The sequence below is a fragment of the Hakea prostrata genome, chromosome 6, assembly GCF_041222555.1.
Source record: "Hakea prostrata isolate BN-2017 chromosome 6, UWA_Hpros_2, whole genome shotgun sequence".
NCBI classification, from domain to species: domain Eukaryota; kingdom Viridiplantae; phylum Streptophyta; class Magnoliopsida; order Proteales; family Proteaceae; genus Hakea; species Hakea prostrata.
Window position 1 is genome coordinate 18818447 of NC_142605.1, and position 18065 is coordinate 18836511.

At 36.2% G+C, this 18065-nt stretch overlaps 1 protein-coding gene across 2 annotated transcripts; it reads right to left on the reverse strand.

The window, feature by feature from the left end:
* Nucleotides 1-195: 195 nt before the first annotated feature.
* Nucleotides 196-6462, reverse strand: LOC149012445 (uncharacterized). Of its 2 annotated transcripts, none has more exons than XM_089157807.1 (6): nt 6269-6462; nt 1611-1812; nt 1485-1529; nt 1098-1388; nt 811-1007; nt 196-481 (listed from the first exon to the last, which is right to left on the reverse strand). In XM_089157807.1, exons 1-6 carry the CDS (start codon nt 6275-6277, stop codon nt 308-310), a joined length of 918 nt encoding a protein of 305 aa, XP_089013933.1. In that variant the 5' UTR covers nt 6278-6462; the 3' UTR covers nt 196-307. The 2 variants fall into 2 exon arrangements, with proteins under 2 accessions (XP_089013933.1, XP_089013934.1); XM_089157808.1 differs by having other exon boundaries at nt 199-481; nt 832-1007; nt 6269-6461.
* Nucleotides 6463-18065: the final 11603 nt, after the last annotated feature.

An 18065-nucleotide genomic window follows, 5' to 3' on the forward strand; every position in this document is an offset into this window, starting at 1 on the left:
GGTTTTGGAGGATGGCTCAAGCCCAAGCACCAGGCCAGAGGGGTGGGTAATCTGGGCACAGGGCTACTGTCATACGTGTTGTTAGCTATTGGGAAATCTCCGAGGGTATTTTGTCGCCTGATTTTATTTTCACTAGGGAATCTGGAGATTTTTGCTAAGAAACCTCAGTTTTTTCCCCTTGAAAAATTTGTCTGGGAGAGCGGGCCTTTCTTTTTTGCAAACCAATTCTCAATTTGGCATATACCAGGACATGTCAAACAAGGACATTAGGGAATGTCTTCAATCTTTCTTCCCACCTAACTAGTGTTCATTTTTCCCTCCCTACATTTTTTGGATGGATTCCTCTCTGTCTTCTTCTCCTCCATAAATTCTTCCACAGCAAGCAGCCACTTCGTGCGCATTCATGATTTTCCTTCTCCTTTCTCTCTTCTTTCTTCTCCGTTTCCTCATCTGCATCTCCCATGGATTCGTTCACTTCCATCTGCAACATCAATTAAAAGCAGCTCTTTAAAAAGTCTACTTCCAAAAGAAGCTCTTTACTGGCAATGACATCCATATAAAAGGTTTTAGAAATATATTTTTTTTAAAATTTATATATTTCCTCTCTCTCTCTCTATATATATTTTTTGAGACTATGGTTGGCAGACTATAGTTGTAATTTGAGAGACCCAAGATACAAAAGCTGTCTCTCAGCCAAAAAATTTTAGGGTAATGATTCTGCTTGTATAGAAAAGTCTTCGAAACTGGGTTTGTCTATTCTATTTTATCATTTGTCTATATCAAAACACATTCAAAAAGAACAAATCATACCTGAGTTCTTGAAAGGCATACCTGATCCTCCTCTGATTTTGGTTTTAGACTAGAATTAGATGACTCTTCGCCTTCAATTTTAGATGGCTTCAGTGATCTCTCTTTAGTGGAAGGTGTTGAAGTAGGGCTTGGACTACTTGAGCTAAGATCAGGTGGTGTACTTTGAGTTCCCACATCTATGGTACTCATATTCTTTCCTACATTCAAAACCACCGAACAGTACATAAATGTCAACAACTTGAGAAAAGCTGTCATACAGGTAAGGAAGAACAAGAAATATTTTCTACCTGGGTTTGGAAATTCATTTTCATTTTCATTTTCTTGTGTTTTGGTAGGCTTGCTGGGAGCTAGACGAGCATGGTTAGAGTAAACAAGAGGTCCAGACACAGTGAATCTGCTTGTTAGATTAGGAATGGATCTTCTGCTTAGAGTTTTAGCAGACAAACACTCTTTTGGGAATTCTCCTGAAAGTGGGTTACATATATACTTCTCTGCTTCACTCCATTTAGAGTTTAGAGCAAAACCATCCGGTGACAAATATTCCCAACCATAACGATAACCTGGTCGTGCCTGCAAAGCTACCAAAAAAAAAAAACCCACCTTCATTTCATGATAAGAAAAAAAGTTCAGCATACAAGATAGTCATAAGCAGTAGCATTCAAGCCTTAAGTTACCTTTGAGAGCACTTGTGAATGAGTAAGTAGATGGGTCAATGTCATCTGGGAAGAAATTAGAAAAGGTGAGAGAGAAGCACTGACGATAAATCATATACTACCTTTAGAGAGACAGGTGTAAATTACCTTTTAAGGTGTAACCAGGGGAAGAAACAGTGCTAGAGATGGTTGCGTTTGATCTAAAAGACCTTGCCTCTTCTCTGAAACTTGTGATATTTGAAGATGAAAACCTTCTTGACTTGGTGTTCTCCCTACTAATCCGAGCTTTTAGAGCCCACTCTTTCAAATTAAATTCTGGTTCATCTCGTGGCCTACAACTTGGTGGAAGCTGATCCATACATGAAGCCATGAGAATTTTCAACAATGTAATTTGATGATTATTTTATTATCTTTTACCTTTCTTCTTAGATTCTTTTTTTTTAATCAATTATCATTCTCAATTATGAGAATTTTTTATTATTTTAAATTGTTTGGCATTTATTATTGGTTTTGTTTTTATTTAAGGGCTTGTTTGGTTACATGAGTTTGGAGATTTCAAATATCTAGAGATTTCAAATCTATGGATTTCAAATCTATGGAGTCATAATTTATAAAATTAAATGCTTGGTTGTGGAATGAATTCTGTAGATTTATCCTAAAAAACTATTTGATCGACATGATTTTTGTGAATGTGCAAATGTATTGCTTTTTTGAAATCTCTGGATTTCACCCCTTACCCATAAATCTACAAATTCACGTTTTTAGTGTAAAAAGGTGAATCTCTAGATTTCATGAATTTAGAGATTTTTACAACCAAACAAGTATAATTCTCAAATTCATGAATCCAGAGATTTGAAATCTCTGGATTCATGTAACCAAACAGGCCCTAAAATAATGGAAAAGCTTCCAAAAATTTATGGTGAGAAATTTACTTCAAATTTTATAGTTAAGATAATAGTAAAATAGTCAATACACATTATTTTTATAAAAAAATCATACTTTTTTTTTTCTTCTATTCTCACTTGCTCACTATCATTTTTTAATAATTTTTTATTTTGATATACCAAATTTATTTTTCATTCCATAATTATTTTTTAACAAAATTCACCAAACCATTTTTCATTCTTGACCAATAAGGAATTCCTATCCTTATTTCTTTTAAATAGGCATAATAGAGAATGATAATTGATACTAAAAAGAGCCTTTATCATTAGTCAATCTGTACTCAGATTAATTATATATTGTTGAAAACATGGACTGATGTTTCATAATTAGAATAAGATTATGTTTCCTAATAAGTCTAGAGTTTTATTTCTATTTGTTTTATATTTTATTTTCTTACTTAGTATAGGGTTTCACTAGGTTGTAACTATAAATACTTTATTGGGGTCTTGTAAATAATATACTTTTAGAGGAGTAATTCATCACATTACAACATGGTATCAGAGCAAGGTTTTGTTTTCATCTTACAGAGGTGCTGTAGAAAATTTTTTTTAAGTCGCTATTCACGTATTTGTTTTCTTTTCGGCTATCCTAGAAATGTATATTGGGTGATTTAAGTGCATGTTTAGGAAAATTTTGTCTAAAGAATCTGATATTAAAGCGGATCAGTTGTGTCCCTCTAGTATTTCCTAGAAACTTTCTTGATGCACTTTGATTCAATAATATACCAATTGGAAGTAACATGAGGAGATTTTTCATATGAATTAGTGAGAGTAATTTTGAAAATATTTCAGGTACTTTTTTGTAAATTTTGAAAAAGTTCAGGGACTTTTTGAATAATTTCTCCTTGCAATGATGACTGATCCTATATCTGGTACATCTGAAGAGTCTCCCATGTCTTCCATTCATAGGGATCGTGAGTTTTCTTTGCTTCAGATAACCACAGTGAAACTTAATGGGACAAATTATCTTAGATGGTCTCATTCAGTTTCCCTTGTTGTTGGTGTTGGTGGTCTTACTGGCCATCTTGATGGGACTTCTACAAAATCTTTGACACTTGGTCTGCAACTTTCCAAGTGGTATATAGATGAATGCTTAGTCATGGATTTTCTCATCAACTCCATTGAATCTAACATAGTAGAGAGTTATCTCCTCCTTCTTGATGCGACAACCATTTGAAAAGTTACTAAAGACTCTTCAGATGAATGTTACCTTAAGTGTTATCATCCTAGTTGTTACCTTAAGTGTTATCATACTAGGATGTCACCTTAACTTTCATTTTCCTACTTAGTATAGGGCTTAATTAGGTTGTAACTATAAATACCCTATTGGGGTCTTGTGAATAATATACTTTTAGAGTAACAATTCCTCACATTACAACACATATGGATGTATATTTCTTAATTACTCTTTTCTACCTTCTATTTAATATTAATAGGAAAAATTATATAGACTCCTGACCTTTGCCAAGATCTTTGCATCTTATGCTTCAATATCTGTATTAATTTCTTGTAGCATCATAATCCACCCTAGTCTTTCAATTTTCTAAGAATTGTTGAATAAAGCTTGAATTTAATTCGAGTGTGGTGGTGCAATTGTGGTGGTAGCACTAGAATTCTTTGTTGACTTTGGTAAAGGATAATATTGTATTAAAAATAAATAATTACTCACGCCCCAAAACTATAGCTTAATTACTATCTTATTCCTTCTACTTTTTGAAATTATTGACGCTTCTTTGCCATTAAATTCCGTTAGTTAACTGATGATGTGGTATCTCTATATTTTTCGAAATTCTCAAAATAATTATGACGTTTGTTATTGTTTAAGTATAATTATTAACCCCCTTGTACAATAACTTAATTAGTAACTATACAATATTCTTTACGAAGTTATTATATTACTCTTTTCACTTTTAATGGTTTTAAAAGATGCAATGTCCATTTTGTCTTTTGCCTTCACTAATATTAGGAAGGCAAAAGAGGATATTACAATCATTTAGAAAAGCCATATGAAAATACTAATTTTGCCCTTATATTTCAGTTATTTTGGATTTCAAAGAGTTGGATCTGATGAGATAATGTAAAGACTAATAAGTAAAAAAAATAAATCTTGGGGTTATTTTGAGATTCTTGAGAAATACAAAGAGTCACACCATTAGTTAACTAATAAAGTTTAATGGTAGGGTGCATCAAGGCTTTTAGGCAAAATCTAAAGTTTAATTAATATTTTTAAAAGGTTTAAAAGATGAGGTAGTAATTAAGCTATAATACAAGAGGACATTAGTAATTCTAACGAAGAACAAATATATATTACACAACCAACCATAACTATTAACTATTAAAAGTTAGGGAGATAATAATAATTTTGTAAAGAATAAAATTTGATTAAGGTATAGCATAATAGACAATAATAATGATCTCAAAGGAAAAGCTACTAAAAAAAAAAAAAAAAAAAAACTCTAACATAATATGGTTTGTGAGAAGAGGTTGGTTTAGAGTAAAATTCGGAGGCTAGAAGTGAAAATTCAGGCGTTAATGGAAGGGTGAGGTTTGTTCATCTTGATAGAGAAGCAAACAAAACCACTGACTGGATGTCTAGGGTGCAATTTTGTCCCTTGGACCCATGGGCTTTCTTCGCAGATCCTCTAGCTGGGTTAGAAGGAATTCTCATGATGGATAGAAAATCTTGTTTAAGTTAAGTTTTATGTTTGTTCTTTTGAGTTGTTTAGCCCATCTAAAAAAAGAAGTGAAAATTTCACCAAGGTAATGAGATGTTTGTTATTTCCTTTTGTATCTTGTATACTATATAGTTATAACCATTCTAATCATGAGAGCTCCACTAGTGTTTGCTATTATTGGTCCAAGATCTGGGTTGAGGTGGGGCATTAATGTTTCAGGTTTGCAACTGGTATAAAAAGGACCCAATCAAACTCATTTTATGTGAATTCTATTCCCTTACATGATAAATACTATACATTTTTTTTGGTTAAATAAATACTATACATTTAACATGCGATAAGACTTGATATCACATGATGCGACAAAACCAGTATAAGTTGTAAAATAAATATACTTGTTTTCCTTGGTAGAAATTCCTTACTATTTTTTAAAATGTAATTATATGTAAATTTATAAAATCAAATGGGAGTAATATATTTTTTTTCTGGGTAAAAATTTTGGGGTAATTGAATGAGAGTGATATTATATATACATATATTTTCTGTGCAGTCATGTGTGCAAGAATACCACATCAATCATAACTTATATTTGGTTATTAATTACAAATTTCTTTCTCGTAAAAATTTTCAGCTCTCTTCTTCTCAGTCTCAGATCAAGATCGAGAGAAGAAGAAGAAGAACAAGAAGAAAAACCAGCCAAGTCATCCCATTTGCTTTCATGCTCAGGTGGGTAGTGATGACAAAGGTTTCCAAGGAGGATTGCAGCAGAAGCGTGCGCAAGCAGCTAGCGCAGGCCACTTGCATCAGCAGAGGTCAGAGAGCCACCGACAAATGAAGCAAAAGCTAGCAGCCCCACTCAAAGGGAGGAAGCCTTGTCGGTGATGGCCTCATGGGTGGGTTTGGTAGCAGCAGGAAGTCTGCGTAGCTCACGAGGAGCGGCAAAACAAGTGAAAGGCCAACCAACATTGACTGTGCAAAACAAAGGTATATGAATGCCAGTAAGCTGCGGTGATTGCAGCTGGTGACAAGCCAAGCCTGGGATGGGGCCGGGGTTGGGTGCCTTAGTAACAGCTTTAGGCCATGGCCTGCCGCCCCTGCCAGATGTTTCTGAGGATGAAGCGTAGCCAAGTCGCCAATAATATAAAATGGAAATTAACAACCTCAGCAACTTGGGTTAGGAAATTACCTCCACCATGTTTCTGGAGAATGGATTTGGTTGTTCTACGCGTCAATCTCACTTGGTTATGAGAAGAATGAATGAATGAGTGTTCTTCATCACAACATTTCAGCTTCCAAATCCCAGTACATTGATTGAGTTCCCTCGAGGAGATCCTCCTCACCTACCAAGCACCAGCACCAGCACCAATACAGTCTGCGGCTGCCTCCTAAAATACCCACAAGAGCATTCAAAACATTGGGTCCCAGCCTGTTACTTACTCTCTGTGGATCACAATTCATTTTAGTTTCTATTCAAATTTTGGATAAAATAAAACTTTGTTATTACCTCAGTAGCTGCAGCTACAGCTGCAGGGATATTCCTTTTACTTGTGTCACAGTTTCTCTCAAATTTAAGTATTTCATTTTCCACACCAAGGGATTTAGATTCAAATAAATATAAAATTTTGAGACAGATCATGAAAAATAATTGGGTTCCTTTTAGGGTTTAAAATTTTGCCTTCCAGATTTTTTCTTCCAATCTACCTGCAGAGTCCAATATATACTAGAATCAATATCTCTTCAAATCATAGGCATTTAAAAACATGCTAGAATCTCTAGAGACCTTAGTTACTTAGGATTCCATTCCGGGAAAAGGTGGATGGAAATCTTAAGAAAAATGGGTCTACTGTTCAAAGATGGGAAGTTTCTTGTCCCATGAGTTTGATGATAACTCATACATTGTTGAATAATTTTGTTTAATATAATCGTTGTTATTTTGTTTTGGCAAAAAAAAAAAGAAACTTAATCGTTACCAAATTATTCTTGCAATCAAATGGAGTCTAATGGATAATATTCATTTCACCTTAATAAAAAGACTCTTCAAATCTCACAGCATCTATGCTAGAGTCTTTAGAGATCTCAATTAATTAGGGTTTCATCCCAGACAAAGACGGATCACGAAACCTCTCATGAGAAATGGTCCTACATGTCGAAATGGTACATTCAATATCTCATGAGTTTGGTGATGAAATCCAACCTCATACATTATTGAATGACAATCTTTTCCAATGCTGAAGCAAAACTCCAACCACTAAAAAACAACAGAAAACAAATTATGCGGCACCATGTTATATTTGGGGCAAACTTTTATCATACCCATTAGGTTTCTCTGGCTCTGTGGTTGTCACAACCAGTTTTAAGAGAGTTTATTGGGTTTGGCACATCCCTTAGTCTTTGTTTCTTTCTTTTTGTTCGGTGTTTGTGTCTGTGTTATCTTTCAATTAAAAAAAAATAATAATAATTACACGACACTCACTATTTACATGCCTCATATTTATATGTGGGTGCCATGTAATTTATGAGGCAATAGTGGATGGTCAAAAGAGTTTTGCCCCAAATATAATAGGTGCCGGGTAATTCGCTCAAAAAAAAAAAAAAAAAAAAAAAGACAAATCATAATTCGAAAATGAGAGGGAGAATGTTAGAAAATTCAAACACACATTATATAGAAAATAAACATTTGAACCTATAGATTTTCACTTTCCTTGTCAATGAATATGCCACCATGGAGTCATCGCAAAAAGAATAAGTACCAAACAATTTTATACATATCTGCAAACACAATATGAAAATTTTCAAAAAAATGGTTCATTAAAACTAGGGGTGCAAGTTTGGTCTTGACGGCCCCGGACCCACCCTAAGCCCGAATAGGGCTTGTGCTCAAGATTTTGGCCTTGAGAGTGGATAAGGGCATAAATATTCTGGCCCTGATTAGGGCCAAGGGCAAGCCTGAGATTACTCTTTGGCCCACCGGGTCTGTTCCGACCCATCCCTGATTTTGGCACTAACCTTGATTTTGCCCCTGACCCTGGTCTTGATTTTGACCCTAATCCTAACCCTAATTTTGTCCCTGATGTTTGATCTCAATGAATTAGGAACATGAACAAGAATATGCCCAATCGGGGTCAGAGCCAAGTATATGATCAATCAAGACTAGGGCTAAGGATAGGGCTAGAGATTGAGTCAATCAAGGGCCAGGGACATGGTTAATTATAGGGTCAATCAGGGCTTGGCACAAAGATAGGGCAAATAAGGGCTAGGGACAGGGTCAATCAGAGCAGGAATGACCTTGGTTTGGTCCTGTAGGGCTTAAAGTCAGGGATAATAATCAATGGCCCTGAATTAGGATCAAGACGGGAATGAGTTTAGATTAGAATATATAGGGTTGGGCTTGAGATTGCAAAAGCCCGGCCTAGCCCGGCCTTATTGTAGCCCTAATTAAAACTCAAAACATTCCCTCAAATTTTTTTTTTAAGATACAAAAGTCCTTCAAAATGATTTCCCACCTCTCATAAAGATGGAAAATCACATTCCCTATTGAGCTTTCAAGGGTACCCTCTTAGCTCTCATTCTTATCAGTGGGGTCATGCCACAAATAATATGATATGAAGTAGCATTGAGTCCATCCCTATCTATCTTTCTGTTATTATTCACTCGTCAATTTGTGGTCCTCTACGGACATTGACAACTCAATATAAACATCCCTTCCCTCTACTCTTTGTACAATTCTTGATTGATTTTAGTGACCACAAGCCTAATAATGCATATCTTCAAAACCCTGGTTCCTCGATATAGATAAATTAGACCCCTCTTGCTGTACAAAACACATATGTGTATGTTTGTTTGTTTCTTTACTGTCCATTACTTCACGTGTTTGTCTTTGTCATACTTTTTGATTTATAACAAGGAAGGCCCATCAAAAATTTCAAAATTCAAACTTTTATGGATAGGAAGTGATTTGATTTGATTTGATTTTCCTTTTTCGATTACTGTATTTTTTCCATACATTTTTTTATGCATGGAATCTATTTGTACTTACTATTGTGTGGGTAATTACGCTTCACTAGTCGACTAAAAATGTATAATGGAATGATTTTCTTTACCTTTCATGGAAGGATTTGAGTTGGGTAGGTTATAATTGCGAGTCTGGATCCTCACCCCGTCGGGGGAGCACAGACTGCTCCCGACGGCTTCCCAACCACACAAACACGTGGGGCACACAGGTGAAAATTTGAAGTTTTTTTTTTTTTCAAAAAATGTTTTTCACCTGTGGGCCCCACGTATTTGTGTGGTTGGGAAGCCATCGGGGAGTAGTCTGTGCTTCCCCGACGGGGTGAGGATCCGCACTCTATAATTGCAGCTCTGAGGTTAAGACAACAAAAAAATCTTCCAATAATAAATGCTAGAATGAGACTGTAAGAAAATTACTCTTTAAACTCTGCTTGTACGAAAACTTTTGACACTAAGTTAGCCCATTCATGATGAAAAGACTCGAGAGATTTGAAAGGAAATAGTGATTTTAGTTCCAATTCACTCTATGATTTTTGTCTGTCCCAGCAGATGGATTGTTTGGTAAATTGTTTTTTACTTCTTTGGGTTGATCATACATTGTACATTTTTTTTCTTCAGTTTTTAATTTTTTATTATTTTTAGAAAAAATACAATTAAACTGTCATATGATAACTCATGATTGTTTCTTGTTGTCATCAAAGTGGTGAAGAAAAATATTACAATTTTCTTTTATTTTTAATTCAATTTACTTTCATTGTTAATCAGCAAAATAATGAAAAATACAAATTTAAAATCTTGATGCACAAATTACAAAGCAAGTAAAACAATGAATAGAAAAAAAACAAACCACTCAAATAAATAAAAAAAATTGAATTCGAAAACTAATTGGATCTTCACCTTTAATATGACCATCAGCACAAACAAATTAACAATACCATCTTATATGATAGATATATGACCATAATATAGAGTCCGGATAAGCGGCCCCGACGCTTACTGACTACAAAGATAAGTGGAGTTCACGATGAAAAACACTTTTTAAAAAAAATTAAAAAAAAACTTTTTTTTTCTACCAGTGGGACCTACTGGTTTTGTGGTCAGAAAGCCATCGAAGAGCATTCTGTGCTCTCCCGACAGGGAGATGATCCGAATTTCATAATATATACATCTAGGTCTCTTTAAATATCCAAAATTATAAAATTATAATGTATGAATTTAGGAAAAATATCCTAAGTGGTTAAGTATCTCGAAATAATGGCATCTTACTGACGAATGTATAATTGGGGTTACCAAACCATAACAGTGAGAAATTCTTCATAAAATAAAAGCAAGGAAGCTCTTTATATTAGAAACTTCATTAATTACAGTAGAGATTCTAAAGGAATATACCAGTGTTGCAAGCAGTAGCTAGATGATTGAAAGCGAATCACACTTAATCCATAGTCACCATACATTTCTGTGACCATATTGAAGATAACACCTGTTCTTATCCTATCTAGCCCTCAGTCCTTTTCTCCACTGTTCTTGTTTTAGACATCATCCCCTGAATCCGGATTCTCACCCGTCGGGTAGCACAGAGTGCTCCCCGACGGGTTCCCGACCACACAAAATAGTGGGGTCCACAGATGAAATTTTAAACTTTTTTTTGTTTTTTTTCAAAAAGTGTTTTTTGTGTGGTCGGGAACCTGTCGGGGGAGCTGATCCGGACACTCATCCCCTCTCCTTTGATTTGATAGGGAATGCTGATGGCTCCAAAATACCTCCGGTGGCTCTATCATTTGTAATATCATGGCCTCCTTGCGTTTGCTTCTACTATTTTCCATATCTAGTTCAAGCACAACCTCCATCAATGGTCTTCCAAGTTCCAAGGCTTACTTCACTGACCGGAGTTTGGGAGACTATCTATAGGGACATTAATTACAAGATCACCACCTTTTCCCTCCCTAAATCTTTTGTATATAGTAGGGTTGCAACTGGGTGAGGCTGAGTTGAGTTGAGCTTTTGCAATCCCAAGCCCGACCCTATATATTCTAATCTAAACCCATTCCTACCTTGACCTTAATTTAGGGCTAATGATTATCGTCCCCGACTCTAAGTTTTATAGGGCTAAACCAAGTTCATTCTCACCCTGATTGACTTTGTTCTTGGTCTGATTGGCCTTGTCTCTGGCCCTGATTTGCCATATCCTTTTTTCTGTTCCTAATTCATTGAGATCAATTATCAAGAACAAAATTATGGTCAAGATTAAAACCAGAATCAGGGCCAGGGTCAAGACAAAAAACCAGGAAACCTATTGGGACAGGCCCGGGGACCAAAGAGTAATCTTAGTTCCGCCCTTGGTCTTAGTCAAAGTCAAAAGGCCCTAACGTGCCATCAATGCCAAAATCTTGAGCTCAAACCCTATTTAGGCTTAGGGCAAATCAGGCCGTCAAATCCAAACTTGCACCCCTACCCCCCCCCCCGGCCCCCCCACCAGCGGGAGTTGTGGTTCCTCCCCCTAAACTCTCCCCTTGTGCTTTGCAATTTCACCTACACCTATGTCACGAATATTTGTTATTTGATTCTTGAAGACCAAAGAAAATTCTTGAAAAGAACAGTTTGCCTTATCTGAATACAAATCTAAATACCCTTAACATTTTAAACGAATCAAATTGAAGCAGTCAATAGAAGAACCACTATCAAGTGGGGAAATATTATTGTTGATAGTGAGGAAATACTATTTCTAAGTTTAAAATCTTCTTTTCTTTTATTTTTTTCCTAGTCAAAAAAAAAAAAGAAAAAGAAAATCTTCCAGTGATAAAAATACTGTCATCTCTGATTGATCCACACTGCAGGTACAGGGGCCATGCTGCTGACACGCTTCATCCCCATCCGTGTGTCTCTTTTATATATTCTTTATTAGTCAATTTGTGGTCCTCCCAAGACATCGACGGCTCAGTAACGCAAAACATACCTGTTGCAATTTCTACTGTTACAGGTTTTTATTGGGTTTAGTGACGATAAGCTCTTAAAATCTCATCTTCATGGTGGTTTTTTTCTTCTAAATAAAAAAAAATGTAACAATGGTGGTTTTACACATTTGCCATGCAATGTTTCGACTTTCAAGTTCGATTTGTGCAAGCATTAGTCTTATAAACTAGAGAATCTAATTTCTTTCTTCATATGCAGTATAAACATGAAAATCTAAATTCTTTTTCTTTTTTAATTTTTTATTAACTCTTTAAGATGAAGAAAAATTGGCTGCCATTCGGTACCATGTTTGCATTGTTTCCTAAGTCACCATCACTTTACATGTTGATCAGTCTTTAGATTATTCTTTTTCCTTTATGCATAGAATGCCACCCACCCCCTTCCAAAATTAGTCCCAAAAAATTAAAAGCACAATCTTTATAGATGGAATGAGATTCAAGTTTTATGTAATTTTTTTTTTTTCAAATATAATATAACTAATTTTGTAGTTTACTATAGCATAAAATAAAGACGACTATAAATAAGTATGTTGTGGATATAATTCTACACAGAGTTTTTATTTTGGCCACAAGAACTAAGAGAAATAGCCACAAGGACTACCTCTATAATCTCTATATACTCCTACTTCTATAATCACACTTCCACATTGTCGAATTCTTGTATCTGCCATTGAAGATTGATGCATATTCACATACTTTGATGGCAATCTAAATGATTAGTTTTCCAATATTTATCATGAAAGCGGAGAGCTTGAATCTATCATCACTGATCTCCTTCTCAATGGAATTGTGAGGGTGGAGCCCCAAAAGTTTGGTACGATCAAACCCGATAGATCAACCCCTGTTGCCGAGTATTATTTATACACCTCATTTTCCCTCATAATCATTATGAAATTGAGGATTTTTGACTTCAAGGATTTGGGTGAAAATTTGTAACATTGTTTTGGGTAATTTGATAGATTTTTATTGTAATCTTCTTCCTTATATAGTGGAAATTCTTCAGCTTTGCCCCATGAATATTATAGTAAAATAATTGTGATTATAACTTAGGACTAATAAAAATCTAGAGGTGGGAAGTGAGAGAGAGAGAAAGTGGAGCTAGGCTCCTTCTTCTTCTTCCTTCATATCAACTTCTTCTTTGAAATAGTGTCTTCTCATCTGAATAGTGACATACCTACAACCCTGTGATGAAATGGTGGATCCTTGAGGTGTTACCCTTCGAAGTAAGTTGTCCTCATATACATGTCTCGGGTCTCTTTGTATGTTCTCTTCCGATCACTTACATGATATCACTTCTTCTTCTACATACCAAAATTCACATGGAACATTAAAATTCCTCTCCTTCACCTGCTACATGGAACTCTTACTCCAACAGTGCCTTAACTCTCCACTCTTTCCCATGGTCTTTGGGTATGGGTTTTTCCTATTTTATTCTGCCATTATCGTCCCCTCAGAACTTTATAGGCTTTCTTTGGTCATCGTCTACATTAAGTTCCTTTTGTTGGGTTTATTCTATGCTTATTTTCCTTTTGGCGATTAAGCTCATTGAATCTAACAATGTAGGTAAGGTAGTCTGTAACTCATGCTTACCCTCCTTCTCTATGCATGCAAACCAGCTTAACGTTTTATGGTCAGTTAGGGCGGTGAGAGTCATCACTCGTCTTTGTTATAACCAAGACCCAATTCAAGGAACCGTGCAATATAATAATTCACCTAAATGCATAAGATAATCCAAGGATCTTGTGTAAATAAGATAAGAATAATCACAAAGCAAATAACAAAAAACAACCACAAGAATAAAAGACAAAGGAAACCAATGCATAAGATTTTGACATGGTTCACTAACCCGAAGAGAGAGTAGCTACATCCACAGAGAAAGATTCTTCTATTTCAATCTCTAAAATAGTATAAGATTTGAAAATAATACAATGTTACCTCAAACCATTGATATCACCTTTCAAAGCTCTAAGAATACATCCTTTCACCTCCAAGCTCTTACAGAAAACCCTTCGGTCTAAGCATGAGCTTCAATGGAGCAACAACGGAGAAGAAAGCACAAGAGAATAATCCATTTTCTTGCAAACCACAAGAACAAGAAGATCCAAAAAATACAATCCAGTTTTTGTTCAAAATCCTTCTTGGAATTCACTAGAAACTCTCTTTTCTCACCCCTTTTACCTCTTCTAAGACCCTCTTAATGATACTCAATGCCTAACTCATGTTTAACACTAAAGTGTGACCCACCTAGTTCAAAAAATTGGAGGTGATTTACATAACCAACTCAACATGTTCTCAACCTTGGCCCTTTTTTTTTGTCAACTTTTCCATCTACAAGAAAAAGTAGAATTAGTGACGTTTAATTAGTGGCGGTTTATCAAAAACAGCCACTAATAATAGATATTTAGTGGTGGTTTTAAAAAACCCGCCACTAATTAGAAAAGTACACGGGATCCACCTGGCACTGAATATCAAGATAGCAGCGGTTTTATCAGAAACCGCTGCAAATAACCCTAGATTTTTCCTCTCCTTTTCCCTCCGGCTTTTCCCTCAATCCTCCTGCCCAATCCCGCGCCTTTTTCACCATTTTCAGTTTGATTTTCATTTTCAGCTTCTCAGGTCTATTTGTTTTTGATTTCACACGACAGCTTCAGAACTTAGAGAGATCGATAGGACTTTCAAGGTGAGAAATCCACTCAAAATTTTGGATCAGCTTCGGCACTCGCAAGCTTACGAATCAGGAAGGTTATGAATTTATTTCTTATTGGTTATGAATTTGGAGACAAGGGTTCAAGAAGGGCTGGTGAGGTGGGCTTAATCAAGGAGAGGTCTGCTGCTTGTGCAGAAACAGAGGAGGAAGGGGATGACCTATGATTGATGAGGGAGAGGGGCTGGAGTTTCAGAATCAGGAAGGGAAGGTGCTAGGGTGAATTGCGACTAGGTTGGGGTTGATTTAGATAAGAAGGAAAGGGCTGGGGAATGCTATGGCTGAAGTGGGAGGAGAGGGAGAACTGGTTTTGGATGGTAGCTTAGTGACACATTGTTTAACAGAATTCATCAATTAATATTAAACCCAGAAAGCTTGTCCTCCCTCATGTGTCGCTTGATATATGAGTCTGGATATGAGATTCCTGATCACGTTAAACACAGTTTCTGGCAGTTCTAGGTCTAAGTACTGACGTATAGGACAAATTCTTCTTTTCTATTCCATTGTAGGGTGTCTCTTGTTATGACAACTAGGAGCCTCACGTGGGTGGAGATTTGCTGATTCATTGCTCAAGTGGATGATTAGGAGATTCAAGCAAGCCTATGGCGGATTTTTATTTGCGGCAGCAGCTGCCTGCTGCTGCCGACGGCCCTTATTTTGCCACATCATCACAATTGAAATGAACGGTTGTGATTTAAACAAATAGAATTCATATGTAAATAATAATTTTTTGTTTCACACTTTAAGGATTTAACTTTATTAATTTACATTAGTAAGTCCCTCGTTCTCACGATACCAAAACCCTCTCTCTCCTATCCTTCGCACCGACGCTGCTATCACGATTCCGAGAAACCAGGTCACTCCGGTAGTCCGGTGACAATAACTCGTCGGGCGGTTGCCGTTGAAGCTGTATTTGCAAGAACTTCGTCTGGTTTTTTTTGAGTTTCGAGGTATTTCGAATGCTCTCGTTCGTCAAATCTCGATTCGGTTTGTGACCATCTTCATTTACCCTTTCTGGAGTTCGACCCGTTAAAATTGACGATTCTCACACCTACTCGAAGGTCAGAAGTCCTCGGCGACTCATCGTCTTCAAGAATCGTTGGATATGGTAAGTTTCGATTGCATCTCTACATTTTTTCCTTCATTTTCCTGTTTAGATTTAGGTTCAACGCTGATTGTTGTTTCAGACCTCGATAATTGTCCATATTGAAATTTGGTTGAAATTTTAATTTCGATTGTTGTTCGTTATAGGGGCTGATCGAACTACTCAGGGTCTTTCACCCTATGAATTTGTGGAAAGCATGAAAAAGAGGGGGATTCGTGTACCAGGAATTGGACACTGGATATGCTGATTGTACCTGTCGAAAAAATTCTAGTTACTTGAGGTGAATGTATGGTTTGCATCTTTTACAATCGTTCTATCGTTCGGTTTGATGGCAACTGAACTATTATATAAGTCTTTGAATTGGCTAGTCTTTGCGTGAATATCTGCATGAATTTGCTAAGATCCATGCTTGCAAATACACGTATTTGAAGACAAATCTTGGGATTAGTTGAGCTTTTGTGTTGCATTTATGTTACTAGTCCATCGCAGAATCAGCACTAGCGTTGACACCTGCAAGACGATCAGAAACCAAAGCATTTGTTTATTGTTCATTTCGATCACCTGCAAGTGACAGAGCATCTTCCAAAAAAAAAAAAAAGTGACAGAGCATGTACACGGATATGTTAGAAAAATTACGAAGGCCTTGAGATGGGAATGAGATGGGAATCTGAACCCTTCAAAAATTGAAACCCACACCGGTACAGAGAAGGGAGAAGAAGGCAGAGACGGACGACAACACCAGGTCACACCAAGATTTACAGCGCAAAGGCACGACGATGACACCAGGTCACACCACGATTTACAGCGCAAAGGCACAACGAAGACATCAACCAAATATGGCTTCAGCGGCAACCGACGACGGATTACTATCACCTGAGTGCCCTGTGTCGCCGGAATCGTGCTCCCAAGCGGCCGTCTGAGAACTGAGAAGACAAAATGAGAGAGATAGGGTTTTTGGGTATCGGGTGAGGGAGAGGGACTTAGTAATGTAAATTAACAAAATTTAATTCTTTAAAATGTAAAATGAAAAAGCAATATTTACACCTATATCCCTCATGTTTAAATCTCAACCGCTCACTTAAAACTTGATGAGGTGGCTTAATATCAGCTGTCGGCAGCAGCAGGCAGCTGCTGCCGCAAATAAAAATCCGCCTATGGCAGACTTTCTTTCACACCTTGTAGAATGAACCACTTGAACTAGAAAGCACTTGGAGCCTAAATTGTTCAGGTTCATGAGTGTATCAAACCAGACTACTTTGGTTGAGTGCTCCAAATCCTGGGATAGTATAGCACAATTAGTCGCTTTGTTTTCTACTCCTAGTTCAAGTAGAAATGTTGCTTTGTGAGGTTTTTAAATTCACTGAAGGTGCAAGTACTCCAGTCTTGATTGCAGTCTAATTTTTAGTTTAGTTTTTGTAGGACTTTATTTTGATCTCTTTATATACCATGTAGGGATGCTCAGCTGTATTACAACTTTGATTAATAATGTCTTGAGTTGCCTTAATTGGCTTGAGGAATGTGCAAGAGACCCTTGCGACTGAGATAGGTTTTCTCCTTCTTCTTCCTAAAAGTTTTTCAGGTGAGAAGGCATTTTAGGCCTGAGTTTCTAGATCCACTCTCTGGTGATATATACATAGGATCCATGTGTTTATCTTACTAGGCTTTAAACCCTTTGATTGTTTTTCAGCCTTTGGGTTTGGACTTTTGCTATATGTTTCCTGTTCTTCCACGCACATGGTAATAGCTATACATTGTTTCTATGTTAAAGCATTTCTATTTTCATAAATCATCTCTACATATATATAGCGTGTGTTCTTATTTGCAGGTTAAGAAGAAAGGAGTGCGACATTTAGATCACCCAAGTGCCAAATTTGTGTTGTTTTTTTCTTCTTCTCTTATTGGTGTTTAGATTAACAATGTAACATCATGTAGAGTACTACATGTAGTTTTTGTATATTTGTATACAAGTTGACTTGATTAATAGGTATTGTATTATTTTTCTAAAATTGTGTTCTTTGAATACTTTTTGCTTTTTTGAATTTTCTTTGTATTCATGTATTTGTATTATCTTTTAGGAATAAATGTAATAATAGCAAATATAGGGGAACTTTTTTAAAAAAAAAATTAATCTAATGGGTGGCGGTAAACAAAAAACCGCCACTAATTAGAGGAAAATACAGAGGACATCATTCATGGC

Bases quoted from the DNA above. Each gene is read 5' to 3' on its own strand.
- LOC149012445 (XM_089157807.1), bottom strand. The intron at 1,530-1,610 runs GTAATTTACACC...ATTTCTTCCCAG, and splicing joins CCCTGGTTACACCTTAAAAG to ATGACATTGACCCATCTACT. The intron at 1,389-1,484 runs GTAACTTAAGGC...TTTTTTTGGTAG, and splicing joins ATTCACAAGTGCTCTCAAAG to CTTTGCAGGCACGACCAGGT.